Source organism: Thalassophryne amazonica, chromosome 4 (assembly GCF_902500255.1).
Source record: "Thalassophryne amazonica chromosome 4, fThaAma1.1, whole genome shotgun sequence".
Lineage (NCBI taxonomy): Eukaryota > Metazoa > Chordata > Actinopteri > Batrachoidiformes > Batrachoididae > Thalassophryne > Thalassophryne amazonica.
Window position 1 is genome coordinate 100,953,651 of NC_047106.1, and position 22,476 is coordinate 100,976,126.

Below are 22,476 nucleotides of genomic sequence, written 5' to 3' on the forward strand. Positions count from 1 at the left end.
AACAAAACTGCACCTTTCAGAGTGGCCTTTTATTGTGGGCAGTCTAAGGCACACCTGTGCACTAATCATGGTGTCTAATCAGCATCTTGGTATGGCACACCTGTGAGGTGGGATGGATTATCTCAGCAAAGGAGAAGTGCTCACTATCACAGATTTAGACTGGTTTGTGCACAGTATTTGAGGGAAATGGTGATATTGTGTATGTGGAAAAAGTTTTAGATCGTTGAGTTAATCTCATACAAAATGGGAGCAAAACCAAAAGTGTTGCATTTATATTTTTGTTGAGTATATATATAAAAAAGGAATTTCTTCCCTTCATAGCACTTCTCTTGAGTATCGATCTTTTTACACGAGGATCGTTCAATATCAATACCAGCGTTGGTATCGATATTATCAATATTAGGATCGGTCCGCCCACCTCTAATTTCAGGTCCATTTTGGCGGTATACACAAGCAAAATCACACACACACACAAACACACACACACACACACACACATTTGACTGTTAAAACGATGCTCGATCTTTGTCCTTGTGATCAAATGTCAACTTTTGCCTTTTTAACACTGATTTTGAAGAGATTAAAGAAAATATTTTGACACAGAACATAAAAGTTGCTCAACTCCTCACTGGTCTGAGTGATCAAATTTGACTTGTGTGGGGTCAGCAGACAGTCAGCCAGATGGACAGACAGCATCACATCTGTCCTCCTTCAGCCAAATCTGGTATGTTGTATGTGCGTGTGTGTTATTAGCGAGACAGATAAGACTTTAATAGTACATTCTGTGGAGTGTCCACGGATCTGTGTTGTCCTGGTGAAATGGTACAGCCCACGCGCACAGGTCGCCATGGAGAGGGCTGCTCCTCGGGAGCGCGAGGCAGCAGAAGGAGCGGAGCTCGGAGGAGAAAAGGAGCTCACAGAATCATGGAGGAAAGACCGACTCTCAGGAAGACTTTTCCATCTGGCGGACTGCGTCTTTTAACGTCGTTGCTCGCCTTGTACGGACTTACGTGTGAGTTCTTCCTTTTTCTTTCTTTCCCGTTGGCTGTGACTCGTTGTTTTTCGCAGTGCTTTTGTTTTAAAGTCGTTTATACTCGACTAGCTCCATTCAAGCTAACGGTTTTTGTCGACACACACTTAACGACGTCGCTGGAAAGTCGCTGTTTTTGTCAGTACGTCGTCAGCTAAAACTAACGGAATTGAAAAATTAACTTTAATAGGAACACCTCCCCAAAGTGCGATATATAAGACAATCTAAATGAGATTTTCAAGCAAACTGGCCCTGATCGGTTAGGACATAACTCTGGCATTGATTTGATGGTGTAGTAGACAGTAATTATGTGGGTGGATGATATAGTTCCTTTTAGTTTCCGAGCTAAACTTCCTCTCAGTTTGTTACCGAGTTAATGGAAAGTGCAAGTGTTTCACCAAAGTAAACCAGCCATCAGATTGCGTGACTTGATGAGGATACTACTGGAAACAGAAACACTTTTGATCTGCCCTCTACGTTTATGGAAAATCTCTTAGTTTCTGGTAATGCGGCTCAAATATAAGGATAAATACAGATATCTATTAAGTATTATGTTTTATTTGAGCTACACTGTTAACTTAGTATCTACTCAAAGCATTCACAGTAAACTTTGATGCAGGTTAGAATATAAGGGGTCACAAAATTTGCATTGATTTGTCATAATAATTTTATGGCTATTAGTCTCAGTGCTGCATTATAACTTGGATAATATTTCCAAGAGGGTTAAGAGGGAATACAGTTGTCGCATCAAATTTTGGTATCTGTTAGGAAGATTTGCTGCTAGTGGAGCAGTGGTTGTGCTCTCAAATCACAAAAAAGAAGGACCCTGGTTCAAAGCCGACTATGTCTCCACATACATTTGGAGTTGAGTTAGAAAGGGTATCCAGTGTAAAACTTTCCAAATCGATGTGTGGATCCACACTGGATCTGCTTTTCCAACCAAAGCAAAAGGGGGACCAGCCAAAAGAAAAAACACATCAGGAATTTATACACACACACTTTCCCCCTTAAATGAGCAAAATTCATTGAGAATGAGAAGCATCAGGACCTGCAGTGTGCAAAAATAATGTATGTGTATGTATCTGTATGTATGGGGAGGATAATGTTATATGATACACGAGAGGAGAGGCAGTGCGGACTTTATGCTTTGAATGTGAGAGGCAGCAGGGGAAATGAAGACATTTTCAAGGGAGGAAAGGCACTGCAGTCGCAGAGTCTCTGGAAGTATTGACCTGCAATTTGGGCTTCTTGCCAGGCAGAGCACCTTCCAGACTGTCCCATAGCGCTGCTGGAGAGCTTTGCTGTAATGTTACTCCCGTCTTGAGTTAGAATAACAAATCAAGGCCAACAAAATAAAAGAGCATGTAAACAGGAATGCACCTTTTTGAAAAGTAAGCATGGTACACAGTTAAACAGGTTTTAAATACCCTTTGTTGTGTTGTAAACAAAAGGGCCTTAAACATTACTTCACATTTTAGTTACTTTTAATGTCATACTCTTGTAAAATAAACATGATAAAAATGTATTTTTACTGTCTCTGGCCAATACAAGTGGTATTTGTCTGTGCTGCACCATCATTTCTGTTTTGTTTACACATGCAGACAATAATACATTCTATACACAGTTCTCTTCACACAATACTTTGTCTTGGTGTAACCACATAGGTTCATATATCATCACAGAGAACCGATAAACAATGTTTTGTTGTTTACTTTCTTCTAACCATATACAGCTCCTTATGTTTTCATTCTGAGCAGCCGCTTTAAAGGTCAAACTGGTTATTGCCCAAACCAACCGACAGAGGGAGGGCAGAGGTTATATGATCACCAGTGCCTCTTTGTTTTTCTTAAGACAGGATAGTTCAAAAACTGGTCAACAGATTTTATTGAAATTTTGTGGAGGAATTGTTCTTGGTCAGGGAAGAGCTAGTTGTGTTTTGGTGGTTATTTGGATCTGCCTTAGATTTGAACATTATTGGTAATGGGTTGGGTGTCATTAGACATTTTTGTTTATCTTTTTAGTTCCTCTCAAACATGTACGTCACAGACAAGGTGGTTCTGTAGAATAGATCAGCTGCCTAAAGACCAGGGTTATTTCCAGCTATGTCCACTTGAGGCTACCTGTCTGTGTCCTTGGGCTGGACACCTCATTTGCATTATCCTTGTCTGGCAAATAACCTGAGATGGACCCGCTATAGGCAAAAGAAACCGGAGAGAACACCACCCCCCAGGGCCTGGAAAAGATATAACTGTCCCTTTTTTACACATGCACTTTAGTTAGTTAGTGTTCCTGCAAAAGAATGCTTCAGAAGGATGTGTGAATGTACACTTGAAGCATCATGGTGTAAAAGCTGAAGTAGCTTTCGTCATCGCCAGACCATCATAACATTCCTAAGACTGTCTTTGAAAGGACTACAGCCACCCCCACCATATTTGTATCAAGGTACACAGAATATTCCCACATCAGACACGGCTGCTTTGCTCAGACACACGTGTGAAATGTGTCACAGACATCTGATGCCTTTCTCTCTTGGTTTGCAGAGGTAATTGCTTAATGTCTTAGTAGGAGTGTGCACTTTCTGAGTGCCCTGTTATTTAAAAAGCGTGACAAACTATCTACTGAAGCTGCCTGATGTCTTTGCCTGTATCAAAAGCTTGTGCAGGTTTTTAACTTTGAGTGGCACATTCTTTGAGCACATGTGACCAGCATACTTTGGTATGTACTTTTGTTAAGTGGAGTGTGCACTGTCATTTGTTACAACAGTTTTAGTGGTGTTTTCTTAAAATGATTGAAGTGTCAAAGGGGTTGTGAGGAGGGGATTGTTTCAAGGCGTGGCTACAGGCTGTGAGGTCTGTGATTGAAGACCGTAGTTTAGTGGTTTCTCCTCTTGGGCTTCATGATTCACAATCTAAATAAATAATGTAGTAATGGAGCCACCTAAATTACAGACTTAAAACAGAAATAGATTTTTAAAAGCACCAGACTGACTGATCCGGGACAGACTTCATAGAATATGTTATGCTTTAGTGATTATCAACTGATAGCATAATAAACCTTAAAGCTGTTTTTTTTTTCTTCTAAAATTCATCAAAGTAGTCATTTGTCAGCAAATGGTATTAAGCATGATATTATTATTATTATTTTGCTTTTCATCAGCATTTGAGTGTGTTTCTTTATTGTGGAATATAGGCTATATGATGTAGTGGTTGTATGTGAGAGTCAGTGAGCAGGCTGTGCGCACCAGCTTCTGTTGACCCCACCCTTAGCTTCCCATTCAGCAACAGATGTGACCGTCAGAGGCTAGCTACTCTCAAGTGGCATAAATTAAAGGTGGTAACTTTAATTATACTCTGTCATAAAGGTATATAGCCACTAAGCTTTTTAAGCTCAGTGGTTTTAAGTGCAAGACCTATTTGTACACCTATTTTAAATAGTTTTATGTTATTGCTGTTTTTAATTTCTGTTTTCTTAAATTCCTGTACAGCACTTTGTGATAAAGGTCCTATACAAATAAACTTTACTTTCTTACTTTAAGATTTAAGGCATAAAAAAAGAATTTTCTTTGGTACCACTATAATTTAATTTATTAACCTTTAAATAGGGGGTTCATAATATGACATTGTCAATATGATTAAAATTCACATCGTCAAGAAAATAATTATTAAAAAGATTCCTTGAAGGGTAAATTTTCAAAAGGACAGATGGCCTTGAACTACTTGCAGTAGGGGCTGGTAGTGACCAATACAGTCTATGACAGTGACATCATAGATAACATGGGGGCTTACCCAGACTTGCGGAGTTATGTTGGGAAGCACACAGTGACAGCCAATCAGAGTAGAGAGGCACAGTGACTCTGCTGGCTGGGCTCTCTCTAGCTGCTAATCCACCATGGCAGAAAACGCTCCAAAACCACGGCTTTCTGTGCTAGTTTCTCATGTATTATGTATAAAGAAATAAACACTTCTAAAACTAAAAATGCTGTTTTTGTAACCTGATAACACCCCTGAAGTGATTTACAAGACATTTCACGGATGCATCACCCGTGGTCATTGGTAATTTCCAGTGTTGCCAACTGAACGGTCCCCTCTAAAAATTGGTCCGCCCTGCCTTCACTGTGCCTTCACTGCGCATGCATCTGTGACGGACTCTGAGTCTGACCCTCTACACTCAAAGTGATCAAAGGCAATAATGTGATTATTAACCATCAGATGACAAAGTAAAACCTCTTAAATCATTCTAAAGTCAGTTTTAAGCAGAAACGAGGCAATAAATGGTGACTGACTGCTGACACTCCAAAATGACGTATGCGCAGCAGCAGCACGTCAGACTCGGATGTGCTGCTGTGGCATTTGATTGGTCCCCTGTGTTTTATTATGAAATAATGCTAAATTTATGTGGAAAGGATTGTTGTACAAATGCTTCAGATATCTGTCACTGAGATAGATGATGACTGGAGTGCAGTTTTATGAATGAATGAATGAATTTATTTGGCACGCAAACTCAACAGTAACAAAAAACTGATACACAAGACAATTCCACAGTGACATGTGTGACCAAAAGGGGGTGAACAGAAGCAAAGCTTATAAACGCCCACCCCTTATATACATACAAACATACATATACTCATTACCAACCCCCAGAGCAAGCACACAGGCGACAGTGGTAAGGAAAAACTCCATCCGATGTATTGAGGAAGAAACCTCAAGCAGACCAGACTCTAAGGGGTGACCCTCTGCTTGGGCCATGCTACAAACACATTTAACACAACACAAACTCAAGTCCCATCATCATAAACATCTCTAGTGTAGATACATACATATATACACATACCTACATACACACATACCTACAAACCCTGGCAAAAATTATGGAATCACCGGCCTCGGAGGATGTTCATTCAGTTGTTTAATTTTGTAGAAAAAAAGCATATCACAGACATGACACAAAACTAAAGTCATTTCAAATGGCAACTTTCTGGCTTTAAGAAACACTATAAGAAATCAGAAAAAAAAAATTGTGGCAGTCAGTAACGGTTACTTTTTTAGACCAAGCAGAGGGAAAAAATATGGAATCACTCAATTCTGAGGAAAAAATTATGGAATCATGAAAAACAAAAGAACGCTCCAACACATCACTAGTATTTTGTTGCACCACCTCTGGCTTTTATAACAGCTTGCAGTCTCTGAGGCATGGACTTAATGAGTGACAATCAGTACTCTTCATCAATCTGGCTCCAACTTTCTCTGATTGCTGTTGCCAGATCAGCTTTGCAGGTTGGAGCCTTGTCATGGACCATTTTCTTCAACTTCCACCAAAGATTTTCAATTGGATTAAGATCTGGACTATTTGCAGGCCATGACATTGACCCTATGTGTCTTTTTGCAAGGAATGTTTTCACAGTTTTTGCTCTATGGCAAGATGCATTATCATCTTGAAAAATGATTTCATCATTCCCAAACATCCTTTCAATTGATAAGAAAAGTGTCCAAAATATCAACGTAAACTTGTGCATTTATTGATGATGTAATGACAGCCATCTCCCCAGTGCCTTTACCTGACATGCAGCCCCATATCATCAATGACTGTGGAAATTTACATATTCTCTTCAGGCAGTCATCTTTCTAAATCTCATTGGAACGGCACCAAACAAAAGTTACAGCATCATCACCTTGCCCAATGCAGATTCGAGATTCATCATTGAATATGACTTTCATCCAGTCATCCACAGTCCACGATTGCTTTTCCTTAGCCCATTGTAACCTTGTTTTTTCTGTTTAGGTGTTAATGATGGCTTTCGTTTAGCTTTTTTGTATGTAAATCCCCTTTCCTTTAGGGGGTTTCTTACAGTTCGGTCACAGACGTTGACTCCAGTTTCCTCCTATGTGTTCCTCATTTGTTTTGTTGTGCATTTTCGATTTTTGAGACATATTGCTTTAAGTTTTCTGTCTTGACGCTTTGATGTCTTCCTTGGTCTACCAGTATGTTTGCCTTTAACAACCTTCCCATGTTGTTTGTATTTGTTCCAGAGTTTAGACACAGCTGACTGTGAACAACCAACATCTTTTGCAACATTGCGTGATGATTTACCCTCTTTTAAGAGTTTGATAATCCTCTCCTTTGTTTCAATTGACATCTCTCGTGTTGGAGCCATGATTCATGTCAGTCCACTTGGTGCAACAGCTCTCCAAGGTGTGATCACTCCTTTTTAGATGCAGAGTAATGAGCAGATCTGATTTGATGCAGGTGTTAGTTTTGGGGATGAAAATTTACAGGGTGATTCCATAATTTATTCCTCAGAATTGAGTGAGTCCATATTTTTTTCCCTCTGCTTGGTCTAAAAAGTAACCGTTACTGACTGCCACATTTTTTTCTTGATTTCTTATAGTGTTTCTTAAAGCCAGAAAGTTGCCATTTGAAATGACTTTTGTTTTGTGTCATGTCTGTGATCTGCTTTTTTTCTACAAAATTAAACAACTGAATGAACATCCTCCGAGGCCGGTGATTCCATAATTTTCGCCAGGGGTTGTACATACTTATGCAATGTGTGTGATTTTATACTACATATTTACAAGATAGAAAAACAAAGTGCACACAACTAAACAATGATCAACAAACACCCTAACCCTCAACAGCCTTCCTCCTCCTATACCTAGAAAAAACCATGTACATATACCGCTGCTTAAACTGGTTCATGCTTGGACATTGCTTGAGCTCCACCCTCAATCTGTTCTACATCCTCACTCCACAAACAGAAATACAAAAACCTTTTAATGTTGTACGTGCCCACTGATGTTTTAAGTTAACTCCCCCTCAGATTATAATCCCCTACTCTATTAAAGAACGTGTTTTTAATATTTCCAGGAAGTAAATTGTTTATTGCTTTATACACAATTTGTACTGATTGAAAATGAACCAGATCAGTAAATTTTAAAATTTTTGATTTTAAGAATAGTGAATTTGTGTGGTCTCTATAACCGGTATTATGAATTATTCTTATAGCTCTTTTCTGCAGTATGAATAATGGTTGTGTTGTACATTTATAATTATTGCCCCAGACCTCTGCACAATAGTGTAAATATGGTAAGATCAGTGAGCAATAGAGAATGTGGAGTGAGTTGTGGTCCAGCATGTATTTAACTTTGTTCAGAACTGAAATGCTTCTTGACAGTTTGCTCTGTAAATGTTTTATATGAGACTTCCAGTTTATTTTATCATCAGTTATCACCCCAAGAAACTTAGTTTCATATACTCTTTCAATATCCACCCCCTGTACTTGTAACTGTACTTGTATGTCTTTATTGCAATTGCCAAATAACATTTAATAACAGTTTAATGATAATTTGTTTTGTCAAACCACATTTTCACCTTTCCAATTCTGTAGTGATGTTCCTTAGTAGTTCTGCAAATATCCTCAGAACAAAAAATACTTGTGTCATCTGCAAATAATACTAATTTTAATATCTTGGACACATTAAAAATATCATTATATAAAGTAAAAAGAGTTTCAGACGCAATACTGACCCTGTGGGACACCACAAGCAATGTCCAAGCATGATGATGTATATCCCCCCAACTTCACAAATTGTTTTCTGTTACACAAATAACTTCTCACCCAGTGCAACACTAATCCCCTGATCCCATACCGTTCAAGTTATTGATTAATATATCATGATTGATTGTGTCGAAAGCTTTTTTAAGGTCTATGAATATTCCACCTGAATGTAATTTATGATCTATGGCATTTGTGATCTCCTCAACTGATTCTATTAATGCCAGTGATGTTGAACTATTTGCTCTAAATCCATATTGACTGTCAATAAGTAATTTATGTATGTATGTATGTATGTTTATTAATTTATCTAATCTATTGTTGAATAATTTTTCTAATATTTTGGAAAACTGTGGAAGCAAAGAAACAGGCCTATAATTTGTGAAGTGGTGTCTATCCCAGTCTTATACAGCGGTACAACTTTGGCTATTTTCATTTCATTGGAATTTACCGGTTTGAAATGACAAATTACAAATATATGTTAATGGTTCTGAAATCCCTTTAATGACCTGTTTTACAACTATCATGTCAATTTCATTTAAATCAGTAGATGTTTTGTATTTGCAATTGTTAACAATATCTATGATTTCTTTTTCTTCCACTGCTGTAAGGAACATTCTGTGTTTAAGCAGAAACGAGGTGATAATCGGCAAATCGCTGCTGATGCTCAGAAATGCATGATGCAATCGTTTAAACAGTCTCATTAGATTTCTAGATGGGGGCATAGCCTTAAACAGAATGCTTTTATCTGTCTTAGTATTGAAGTTATGGGTTGTAATATGTACTGAAAGGCGGCCAGATTGAAATTCAAGATGGCGGCCACCAGGGGGCGTTTCAGAGGTGGGTCCTAATCGAAAAATGGACCTTTGGGAGGTCCCTACAAGTGTGCGAAATTTCACAATTTCTTCACAAAATGCATTATTTTTGACTATGCCACTGGACTAGGTTGATTGGGATGAGTATTATTAGCATGTCCGGGAGCTCCATTTCTGAGGGTTCCAAGGGGTATGCTTACTAACACTTTTTAATTATTAAGAGGTATTTCAGCCCCCTGTGAAAATTTTAAAGTAGGGATGCACAATTATATCCGGAAAATATTGGCTAATTTAATAATAATAATAATTATATATATATTATATATATATATATATATATATATATATATATATATTGTATCGGCTGATATGGAAAAAGTGAGCAGATAAATGCTCCAATAATATATCACATTCATACACATCAGTAATTCAAGTAATTTAATTTTTATGAGCAGGTACGACATGGTAAATTCAATTTATTTATTGATATAGCACCCAAATATGGCAATGCTGCCGCAAGGTGCTTCACATTGGCAAGATCTAACCTTAGCCCCCTCGAGCAAGCACACAGGCAACAGTGGGAAGGAAAAACTCTCTGGTGTTACTGAGGAAGAAAACTAACAGTTCCAAGGTTCTTGCAAAAGATTGGGGATGTAGTTTATTTAGAAGTTTCTAATGTGTTTAAACTGTGGAAAAGTTTTATTGTTTCTTTTCGGATGATTGCTGATGACCAGAGCTAGGGGAACGGCTTAAAGATTCGTGATGGATGTGTCTTTAAAACATCACCTTAGAGCTCACAAGTGTCACAAAATACAATGCCAATGGGCTAACATTAGCATGTTATGGATATCTGTGTATGAGCGCGTGTCTGTGTATTTGTGTGTGCATGCCCACAAAGCGCTGCCTATAATGTGATGAGACATCTGATTGTGTATAAGCACATCTGTTCATTTTTGGAAAGGAAAAGCCTTTGTGTGTTGTTTAAAAAAAACAAAACAACCAAAACCAGCTGAATTTGTTTGTCAGCCTTATGTTGCTGAACATGATGGCAGTGGCTAAAGTTAACATGAAGCATTAATTCTAATATTCTGTGCAAGAGCTGTGAAAAGCTGAGTGACTGTCACGCCATCACCTCGAGCTAAAAGAAGCGGAGCAGTGGTCTCTGCCGACTACTGACCAGCGCACACTCCATCACTTCGCTAAACTGCCAGCCACCTCTGAACGAGCAGAGAAGATAAGTAAATTTACATCTAGAATCACTTGATTAACCTTGTAAAGCCGCATTTTCTTAAACGTAAACATTTTTAAGTAATATAACTATTTCACAGAGCTCTTTCAATCGAAAATCGATTCTGAATCGAATCGTCACCCCAAAATTGGAATCGATATATATATATATATATATATATATATATATATATATATATATATATATATATATATATATGAGGGTAGGCTGAAAAGTTCTAAGGCCCCATGAAGGAGTAATGCATTAACTGCATTATAGTGAGCCTTACAACTTTTCAGCCTATCCTCGTATATATAGTGTGTGTATATGTATAATATATGTATAAAATAATGGTAAATGGACTACACACACAGAGCCTCTCAGCCTCTGTGGGTATAAGTGGAAATGGGTTTCCTTAGGACGGTGGCTGATGACTCCCTTAGTGATAGGGTGAGAAACTCGGTCATCTGTGGGGAGCTCGAGTACAGCCGCTGCTCCGCGTTGAAAGGAGCCAGCTGAGGTGGTTCAGGCATCTGGTTACCCCTGAAATGCAGTGCGGGGAAAATGAGCTATTCCACACAAAAAGGAAAGGTGAAAAGGGAAAGCCATAAAAATACTACTCTCTAAAAAAAAAAAAAAATTTCTGTCTGTTGCTGTTGAATATATTTTTCACAGCAAGAATTGTCTGTTTCAGTCACAATGCTGACTCATAGAAAAACTGTTGTTTCGTTGGCTTCTACATCTTTTCATGGTTAATTGCCTGCTGTGAATGAACAAAGGGGAACTTTTTTTTTTTGCTTGGTACACTCAGAGTCAGGGTCTGAAAACCCAAATCACAGTAAGTTACTGAGGTAAGGGTCACTTTGACACACCATGGATTCACAGTGCACATTAAACAGTGGTACATGCAGGATGTGAACAGTCAGCGGCTGAATCCCTGAGGAGAGTAGCAGCAGGGTTATGGGAAATAGGTTTGGTTGTGTTTCACATCTAAGTCTTGTTTGTTTCACTCATTTAGCTGTCAGTTAGGTACGCCGTTTGCAATGAGTACACAGTTGCTTGTATGCATTTACACACCCCTACCACCCAAGTGGGAAATTATAACACCCACCAGTCAAATACCAAGGAATGCTGTTTGTTAGTAGTAAGAGGTATGGACAAAAATCCAAACTGCTCTCCAAACCTGTACACTTGCCCTCTGTAGCTTGTAAATTGTAGTTAATAGATGAGTGACATCGTTGGTGTACATTTGGATGTCATTTGAAAAAGTGTTTCAATTTCCCAAAGTACCTAAATTGCATGTAAAGTGGTTAAAATTTATTAATTTCAGGAAGGTTGGTGCAGCAGTCCAGATGAAGGAGGTAGGTGGAGGAGAGGAATTCACCACAAAGCAAACTTTCACACATATACCTGAACAAAGCAAAGCTGCCTGGTGGTAGAATGTGATCTGAGTCAATACTCTTGTTAAAAGACAACAGATTGTATCAGGGCCTGTGTTATGTACAGTCACTTTGTGCCTCTGTCTGCCGCACTGGTGTGGCTTCTTTTAAGGCCCCCTCACACATAGTGCGAATATGTACAACTCCAGGGTGACACCTGGAGCAGCTGGTATGTGTGCATCACAAAACATTGCGCCGACAGGCAGGTGTGCATGATGCTGGTGCTGCGATGGTTCGTGCACGCAGGAACACAGTGCCATGTGGTTGCACATAATGATAAACTGTGCAGTCACTGAAGTTTGCAATAATGAACATAAATATTAAGGAAAACAGGTCAATAATTTTAATCTTTAAAGTGAGGAAAATGTTTACTTTAAGAGGAAATATAAAATAAAAATTCTTGTTTGCCTTGTACCCTATGCCACTATCGCTGTCAAGTCAGGGGTTCCACTCTTTCCACTCACATTTGTACATTTGCCGGGGCTTGAAATAGTACGTGCATGTCCTAGTTTGTGCATGTATTATTTGAGCGGTGCACTTAATTTTATACTCCACTAGCACTGGTGCAAGTAACTTTATCCAAGTTTTATCAACTATAAGCACCAGTAGAATGAACCAATAAAGGATTAAGTTGCAAATAATAACAATTTCCAGTGTGTTGTCTTCGTCTTCCCTGCATTTATGACTCTCACACATGGAGTGAGTTGCTGTGTTCTATTTGTTGTGTTCGCACATGCACATGTAAACAAAGAAAAGAAAAAAAACTGGCTGCGGATCCTCTCTCTCCCCCTCAAACTCTGTCATCATTGTGTTATAAATCAGTCACCATTTGTTTTATTATACATCTGTGTAGTTAATAAAATTATCTTCACGGACGATTAGTTCACGCTCACACGTGAAAAAAAAACTGGCTGCCGCTGCGGTTCCTTTATGGAACCCAGGAGAGGTCACTTAAAATGATGTTTTTTTTTCTGGCCGTGATAATTTGTGCGCACCTTTTCCTTTAATTGAGCCCACATTAAAAAACGTGCTATATATAAATAAAATGTGTGCATGTTTTTCTTTCGTTCAAAATGAACTTCATAATATGACCTAAATTGTCATCCTCATGATGGGGAGACGCTTCGCCCTCAGCATCCTTTTTAATGTGCTTAAACTCCAGATGATGCCATGCTGGGCAGCTGGAGTTCTCTGTATGTCCTTGTGAGCCCAAACCATGATGACATACCCTGACCAGATCCATTTCTAATGGGGAAATGTATTACACTGTCTGCTGGTTTGTTGGCTAATAGCCAACATTTATGTGTCAAGACAAGGTTGAGTACACGTTTTACACATTGTGGCCACGTTTAAGTAGATCGTGTCTTTGTTTTACTCAAACGATGCTTAAAACGTGCGCACAATATCATAAAAGGAGCACACATTCTCTCCACATGCAAAACATTTTGTGATGACACTTCCAGGGCTCCGTAGTTCCTCGCTCTCTCTCCCCCTCAACCTCTGTCATAATTGTGTTATAAACCAGTCACCATTTGTTTTATTATACATCTGTGTAGTTAATAAAGTAATCTTCACGGATGATTCGTTCGCGCGCGCACGTGAAAAAAAAACTGTCTGCCGCCGCTGCTGCTGCTCTCCCTCAACCTCTCCCCTGAGAGGAAGAGTCTGACACATTAGAGGAGGAGTTTTAAGGTTGATATAAGACTGACTTTTGGTTGTGCAAGTAATTTTTTTTTTTTTTTTTTTTTTACTAGCACCAGTGCAAGTAGGTTAAAAAATGTATTTCGACCCCTGTTTGCAAACATTTTTACTACTTGGATGTGGTGGAATTTTGGGTGTAAACATGCCAGGCAACCAGGCAACCCGTGACAGGACCAGAAAGGTGGGCACACGGAGATGCAGACGTGAAAGTCTGAGGTCTATCCGCTGTACATCACGTGGGGTCCTGTAGGGAGGACCCCACTGGCAACATTTCCTGTATATTCATTTTGTGAATTGTTTTGTAATTTGTGTTGGTAGCATGGCCCAAGCAGAGGGTCACCCCTGAGTCTGGTCTGCTTGAGGTTTCTCCTCAGAGGGGGTTTTTCCTTACCACTGTCACCTGTGCTTGCTCTGGGGGTTGGTAAGATTAGGCCTTACAATCCTAATTCCAGTGAAGTTGGGACGTTGTGTAAAATGTAAATAAAAACAGAATACGATTTGCAAATCTTCTTCAACCTATATTCAATTGAATACACCACAAAGACAAGATATTTAATGTTCAGACTGAAACTTTATTGTTTTTGTGCAAATATTTGCTCCTTTTGAAATGGATGCCTGCAACATGTTTCAAAAAAGCTGGGACAGTGGTATGTTTACCACTGTGTTACATCACCTTTCCTTCTAACACACTCAATTGTTTTGGAACTGAGGACACTAATTGCTTGCAGCTTTGTAGGTGGAATTCTTTCCCTTTCTTGCTTGATTGTATGACTTCAGTTGTTCAACAGTCTGGGGTCTGCATTGTCATATTTTGCGCTTCATAATGCACCACATTTTCAATGGGCGACAGGTTTGGACTGCAGGCAGGCCAGTCTAGTACCCGGACTCTTTTACTATGAAGCCACGCTGTTGTAACACGTGCAGAATGTGGCTTGGCATTGTCTTGCTGAAATAAGCAGACACGTCCCTGAAAAAAACGTTGCTTGGATGGCAGCATGTGTTGCTCCAAAACCTGGATGTACCTTTCAGCATTGATGGTGCCATCACAGATGTGTAAGTTGTCCATGTCATGGGCACGAACACACCCCCATACCATCACAGATGCTGGCTTTTGAACTTTGCGCTGGTAACAATTTGGATGGTCTTTTTCCTCTTTTTGTCCAGAGGACACGACATCCATGATTTCCAAAAACAATTTTAAATGTGGACTCATCAGACCACAGCACACTTTCCACTTTACGTCTGTTCATTTCAAATGAGCTCGGGTCCAGAGAAGGCGGCGGTGTTTCTGGATGTTGTTGATGTATGGCCTTCACTTTTAGAGTTTTAGAGTTTTAACTTGCACTTGTAGATGTAGCGACGAACTGTGTTAACTGGCAGTGGTTTTCTGAAGTGTTCCTGAGCCCATGCAGTAGGATCCTTTACATAATGATGTTGGTTTTTAATGCAGTACAGCCTGAGGGATCGAAGGTCACGGGCATTCAGTGTTGGTTTTCGACCTTGCCTCTTACTTGTAGAAAATTCTCCAGATTCTCTGAATTTTCTGATTGTATTATGGACTGTTGATGATGAAATCCCTAAATTCCTTGCAATTGAACATTGAGAAACATTGTTCTTAAACTGTTGGACTGTTTTTTCATTGCACTTGTTCAGAAAGTGGTAATCCTCGCCCCATCTTTGCTTGTGAATGGCTGAGGACTTTTGGGGATGCTCCTTTTATACCCAGTCATAGTGTCCTCAGTTCTCAAAGACTTATTGAGTGTTGTTAGAAGGAAAGATGATGTACACAGTGGTAAACATACCATTGTTCCAGCTTTTTTGAAATGTGTTGCAGGTATCCATTTCAAATTGAGCAAATATTTGCACAAAAACAATAAAGTTTATCAGTTTGAACATTAATATCTGTCTTTGTGGTGTATTTCAGTTGCATATAGGTCAAAGAGGGATGTGCAACTCATTGTATTCTGTTTTAACTTACATTTTTATACAATGTCCCAACTTCATTGGAATTGGGGTTGTACTTGTGTGAAGCGCATTGAGGCAACTTTGTTGTGATTTGGCGCTATATAACTGAAATAAATTGAATTGAATCCTTGCAGTATTAGGTAGTACTGACCTCCTTTGTCTTACTGGTGTTCAGAAACAAGTTATTGGCTGCACACCATACTGTCAGATGCTGGATCTCCTCTCGGTAGTGATTCCTCATCATTGTTCGATATGAGGACCACCCACTGTCATCCATGATAGAAAGCATTCTTTGTGATTTCTCTAATGATTACGGGATTATCTGCAATTGTTGGCATGGAAAAATTATGTTATCAGCATAGCAGTGAAAAGCAATTCTGTGGCGATAATCTAACCAAGAGGAGCTGTATGTTGATAAATAGGAGAGGGCCTAATACGGATCAGTAGCAGTAGCAACTGTGTGGTATCCAGATGGTTGCAAGCAGAATATCATTCACCACTTCACGAATTTTGGAGCAAAAAGATAGATCTTGTCTGTAATTTTCAATGAACTCTGATCTACAGTAAGTTAGGTTTCTTAACAATGCATTTGTCACTGCAGCTATAAGACATGTAGGAACAGTACCCGATGTTAGTAAAAGGTTAATAATATTCAGCGTAGTGGGTCCAAGTGTAGCTCACAGGTCCTTAAAACAGTTAAATGGTATATCAGATCAAATAGACAAGTTGTGCTTTTAGATGAGTTCACCATTTGTGACAGGATAGCCAGTGAAATGGTGTCAAAATGGCTGAGCCTTGACTTCCTAGCAGAGATGGTGACTACATAAGCTACGGGATCTAGTAGTGTGACTGAAGCATGCTGGGATATTTTGACCTGATATGATCTATTTCTTCTTCAATATAATCTCAGAATTCTTGAACAGTAAATGTGAACAACTTACAGGTGGTTGCCCTTGAATTAGTGTAGCCCACATGTCAACAAGAAATTTGAATTAATCTGTTTTTTGCTGAAGAAGTCAGAGTAAAAGAACATATTGTAGCATATATTGTGTTGCACTGTACCAATTTTGTGTATTACACAAGGCTTGAAGAAGGAGCAAGTTGTTGCTACCAAGGTAACTTTCCAGAGCATGAACTGCTTTTAGCGGAAATATAACCTGCTGTACTCTGTCTTTGTGCCAAGCTTGTATTTCCTGGTTCCTATTTCACCTTTTTTCTTGTGCCAACACAACACCGTCACCCAAAGGCAGAAATAACTGTCATGAAAAAATTGTCTAAAACTTTGATTCTTTAATAGATAAATCCTCTTTATTGTCATTATGCTTAAACATAACAAAATTCCTTTCGGAAGCTCTTGCAATCAATGTCAAAAAAGGAAAACACAGGTAAATAAATATGTACAGATGATGTGTATTATAAAATATATATACAAATGTAATACAGAAATTAACATTGGGCATTGGCAAAAAGTAGCGTAAAGTGCAGCATCGTGCCTATGCGGGGGTGGGGGGGGGGTGAATGACTGTAGGAAAATGACACGTGTGTATGCCTGTGTGTAGAGGGGCAAGGAGCTTAACGACAACAGAAAATGGCATAGGTGTGGAGGTATGCAGGGGTATAGGGGTGCTTGGTGACTACAGGAAGAGGATTTGTGGGAATGTGTGTGTGTGTGTGTATACGCAGCAAGTAGGGTGCTGAGGTGACTGTAGGAGAATGATGAGTGGAAATGTGTGTGACTGTGCACTGGGGGGAATGGATTTCACAGCTCTGGGGAAAAAGCTATTCTCAGTCTTGTGGTCCGTGTTCTTATGTTCCTGTACCGTTTCCCCGATGGAAGTGGTGCAAACAGTCTATTGCCTGGATGGGTGAGATCCGTTGCAGTATGCCTAGCCCTTCTCTGGATTCGGCCAGCATATATGAATCCAAATCCAGGAGAGGACCTCCCACAATCCCTTGAGCTGTCCTCACCAATACTTGCTGCAACACATTTCAAAAAAGCTGGGACAATGGCAAAAAAAAAAAAAAAAGACTGGGAAAATTGATGAATGCTCAAAGAACACCAGATGAGTGTCATGATTGGGTATAAAAGGAGCATCCCCAAAAGGTTCAGCCATTCACAAGCAAAGATGAGGCGAGGTTCACCACTTGTGAACAACTGCATGAAAAAAATAGTTCAATAGTTTAAGAACAATGTTTCTCAACGTTCAGTTGCAAGGAATTTAGGTATTCCATCATCTACAGTCCTAATATAATCAGAAGATTCAGAGAACTGGAGAACTTTCTACACATAAGCGGCAAGGCTCAAAACCAACATTGAACTGCCCGTGACCTTCGATTCCTCAGGTGGCACTGAATTAAAAACCAACATCATTGTGTAAAGGATCTGACCACGTGGGCTCAGGAACACTTTAGAAAACCATTGTCAGTTAACACAGTTTATCGCTACATGCACAAGTGCAAGTTAAAACTCTACCATGCAAAGCAAAAGTCATGCATCAACAACATCCAGAAACACCGCCGCCTTCTCTGAGCCCAAGCTCATTTGAAATTGTCAGACGCAAAGTGGAAATGTGTGCTGTGGTCCGATGAGTCCACATTTAAAATTGTTTTTGGAAATCATGGACGTCGTTGTCCTGTGGACAAAAAAGAAAAAGACCATCCAGATTGTTACCAGCGCAAAGTTTAAAAGCTACCATCTATGATGGTATGGGGGTGTTGGGTGCCATGGCTGGGGCAACTTACACATCTGTGATAGCACCATCAATGCTGAAAGGTACATCCAGGTTTTGGAGCAACACATACTGCCATCCAAACACATCTTTTTCAGAGACATCCCTGCTTATTCAGCAAGACAATGCCAAGCCACATTCTGAATGTGTTACAACAGTGTGGCTTCGTAGTAAAAGAGTGCGGGTACTCGACTGGTCTGCCTGCTGTCCGACCTGTCGCCCACTGAAAATGTGTGGTGCATTATGAAGTGCAAATACAACAGCGGAGACCCGGACTGTTGAACAACTGAAGTTGTACATCAAGCAAGAATGGGAAAGAATTCCACCTACAAGCATCAATAATTAGTGTCCTCAGTTCCAAATGCTTATTGAGTGTCGTTAGAAGGAAGGTGATGTAACACAGTGGTAACATACCACTGTCCCAGCTTTTTGAAATGTGTTGCAGGCATCCATTTCAAAATCAGCAAATATTGCACAAAAACAATCAAGTTTATCAGTTTGAACAATAAATATCTTGTCTTTGTGATGTATTCAATTGACTATAGGTTGAAGAGAATTTGCAAATCATTGTATTCTGTTTTTATTTATTATGTCCCCACTTCATTGGAATTGGGGTTGTTACATGTCCAAAACCTTAACTAACATATTGTGCTCTACATCATTTCCCAGAACTCCATACATTGCCATACATATCACAGTATCAATAGATTTATGTGCTTAATACCACTTCTAGAAATTTAATTTAAATGCATTCATAAATTATAGTGTATGGTGTTGGTGTAGCTTTTTAATACTGTAGTTACACTGCTTAATGTGTGTTGTATTAATATTTTCCATATCTTTACCTTTGCCCTATTTAAAATTTACATCACAACATACATATTTGTTTGATAAGATTACTAACCACAATCATTTTCATATTTATGGTTTCCCTAAAGCCCCTTTCACACTGGGCCCACTTCGAGGTGCGGCGTCATGACGACGCCATGTGGATGCAACCTAGTGGCGAGACGATGTAACTCAACATCAGAACACTGTGACGGATGCACAGGACGAAGCAAATCAGATGCCTGCGTTGAGGACGCAGAAAGGAAGTGGTTTCAATGCAAGTTGGAGCAAAGCAACGGTTCACAACGTGACTGGAAGCCACACCCTCACAATACAATGTTACCCAACACCAATTTATGATTCCTGCTGTGTTCCATTGTTCCCAAAGTATAAATCACACAGAATTGTTTTTATACCGTGTACGCAATGCAGTAAAACTACATGCTCAAAAAGACCACAGAAAAAAAAATGCAGCCTGACTGCTGCTGCAGCTCCTCGCTCTTAAATTCTCTCACAGCTGTGTTTAAAAAAAAAAAGTCCATAAATGTCCTGCTCACAGACTGATTGCTAGAGACAGGACATGTCCACATCCAGTAAAAAGTCCGGACATCTCCAGTCCACTCACGGACGATTCGTTCACGCACGCACATGTGAACAATTACAAGAAAGGGAAAAAAACTGTCTGGCTGCTGCTGCATTTCCTCACTCTCCCATCAAACTCTCTCATTATTGTGTTAAATAAAGGACATTAAGTCCTCTCACAGACTGATTGCCAGAGACAGGACATGTCCACATCAAATATAACTCCAGACATCTCCACATTTACTCACGGACAGTTCATTCGTGCATGCACGCACGCAGCTCGCGGTCAAGGGAAGAAAGATAAACTATAACAGAAATCGGAGCGCAGACCTGCAGCTCAGCACAAGAACAAATATAAACTAGACGAGAAATCAGAGTTCACAGTCTGGCTGCGGCCAAACTGTGAACTCTGATTTCTCTGTGCAGAGGACCTGCAGGTTCTCCTCTGCGTTCTCACCTCCTCTCTGCCCCCTACAGCGCAACACCTGACGCAGACATTCCTGCGTCATCATGACGCCACATGAAGCAACTTGAAGCAGGCCCGGCGTGAAAGGGGCTTAACCATAAAAGACCTGCACTCATATCCACGAAGCAGCCTCAGGCTAAAATAGCTCGTAGTGACATTATTCTAAGAAAAATCTTAGAATTCCCTCAGAATTCTAACACATTTCTTAGAATTTTCCCTTGATAAGATGAAAGGTTTCCACAAAGCAACTTAGTCCTTAAGAGAGCTCCTTAGGTGCCAAACTGGTAAAAGTAGGGAGGAGGACTTTAGGAAGCTTAAGAGTGTCTTAAGCAGAGAAGATGGCAGAAAAGACAGAGAGGAAGCAGAGATATTCCCTGTATGTAGGATGACAGTGAGTCAGTAACACGCTACCCGCTTGATCTACATAATTATGTTCTGTTAATTTACTGTCTTAATGTATTTATAAATTGTTTAGGTTCTTGTTATCATATACACATGGATAATATAATCATTATTTTTATTATTATTATCGTTATATGTATTATTATTGTTATTTTCTTTTATTATTACACCTATTTTGTCATTTGTTTTCAAATGGACCACAATGGAATTAAGTGTTTTCACTTTCTTGCGTTATGCACGCATTTTTTAACGTATTTACAATTATATTATGTACTCACAATGAACGTACTACATAAATTCACACACGCATGCACACACACTTTTAATATATAGATATTCGGCATGTGAATGGGGTAGGTTCATTTTCAAGCTGTGTAACAGTTCATTTAATCTTGCTGTGTTTCATCATCATAACAAAGTTATCCTCACGATTACACATCTTAATGCAGTTCCAGGTTATATGATCAGTTTATTTCACTGTCCATTCATGACTAGGAGGGTGGAGGGTGGTGCATTTGGTTTTTATTTTTCCTCCCCTTTCTGTGACAACCAATCACAGCTCTTAGAGGACTGCCTCGTACTTAGCAATGGGGTCAACTTCCTCTCCTCACAAAGATAGGAGTTTCTGGCCCCTTGTTGCTCTCAGACACCTGCTGGCTCACTCTTAGGCTAAGATTCATTGCCAGGAAATTTTAGGCAAAGTTAGAAGCTCCTTGAGAGGGCTTTGAGTTGCTTTGTGGATTCGGGCCCTAATCTTAAAGATCAAACCCAAAAAACATCCAGTTATGCCCTAGCTTAAACATTGCTTTAAAAATAAAAGATAACATTGATGAAACCTTTCAGTTGTTAAAATTACGATTATGATTATTATTATTATTTGTAGTAGTAGTAGTAGTAGTAGCACATGCAAAAAAATGTCTTCAAAAGTGGAAGTTTATTCTAAGGGTGTCTGTGTGTGTGTGTGTGTGTGTGTGTTGGGGGGGGGACCATTCCATCCTGTCCTCTTTCTCTCGGGCTAAGACCCTGGCCGACACAACTGGCTAGCAGAAAGAATGGAGATCATGTGTTTTTATGGGGAAAATGTAACATATTCTTACCTGATTGATCAATAAGAATATTTTATCTGTGATTTATTTCGTGCTATCCTCCGAAAGAAACTGTGTGTATTGAGGCCGGGGAGCAAAGTGTCAGTTTTTTTTTTTTTTTAATTGACCACGTGTGTGCTACTGTTTTTAGCTGCTGTCGGCTTCGCAGTGGCTTCTTCCAGCTCAGGCTGAGAAATGGACCCGGAGGAAACAAACACCAAGGGACCTCTTTAAAAATGCTGCATTTGTTCACAAGTAATTTCTTTAATAAGGAAGTATTTCCAGATGTCGTCTTTGTAAACAAGGGCGTCTTATGTGGATAACAGTTTTCAACAAGTTGTGATGATTTATCCTACTGAAAGGATGCAACACGTCAGATTAATTGACCTTATATTTATGCTGTGTGCTGCTTTGTAAAGTTCTAGCTTCTGCAGCTACATTAGTTAGCTCCTTAAAGTGGTTATACACATGCTCCATGTTTTCTTCTCCATTTTTTGCGGAAGCGTTACAGCGCCACATACAGACTTGGAATATGTACTACAGCGTTTTCAGCAGTTTCGTGTGATATTTCAACATATTTCTTGAAATGGTGCCTTGTTCACGGAGCACTTTTTGAAAATGACAAAGAAAAAGATTGTATAGGGAAAGCTCCTTTTC

At 39.4% G+C, this 22,476-nt stretch overlaps 1 protein-coding gene across 2 annotated transcripts in view; it reads left to right on the forward strand.

The window, feature by feature from the left end:
* The first annotated feature begins 887 nt into the window (after positions 1 to 887).
* Positions 888 to 22,476, forward strand: part of nectin3a (nectin cell adhesion molecule 3a) — a 143,603-nt gene continuing 122,014 nt past the window's right edge. For both annotated transcript variants that reach the window (XM_034168354.1, XM_034168355.1), the window contains exon 1: positions 888 to 1,012. In XM_034168354.1, coding sequence (XP_034024245.1) covers positions 925 to 1,012 — 88 coding nt within the window. In that variant the 5' untranslated portion in view covers positions 888 to 924. The remainder of the gene's footprint in view (positions 1,013 to 22,476) is intronic.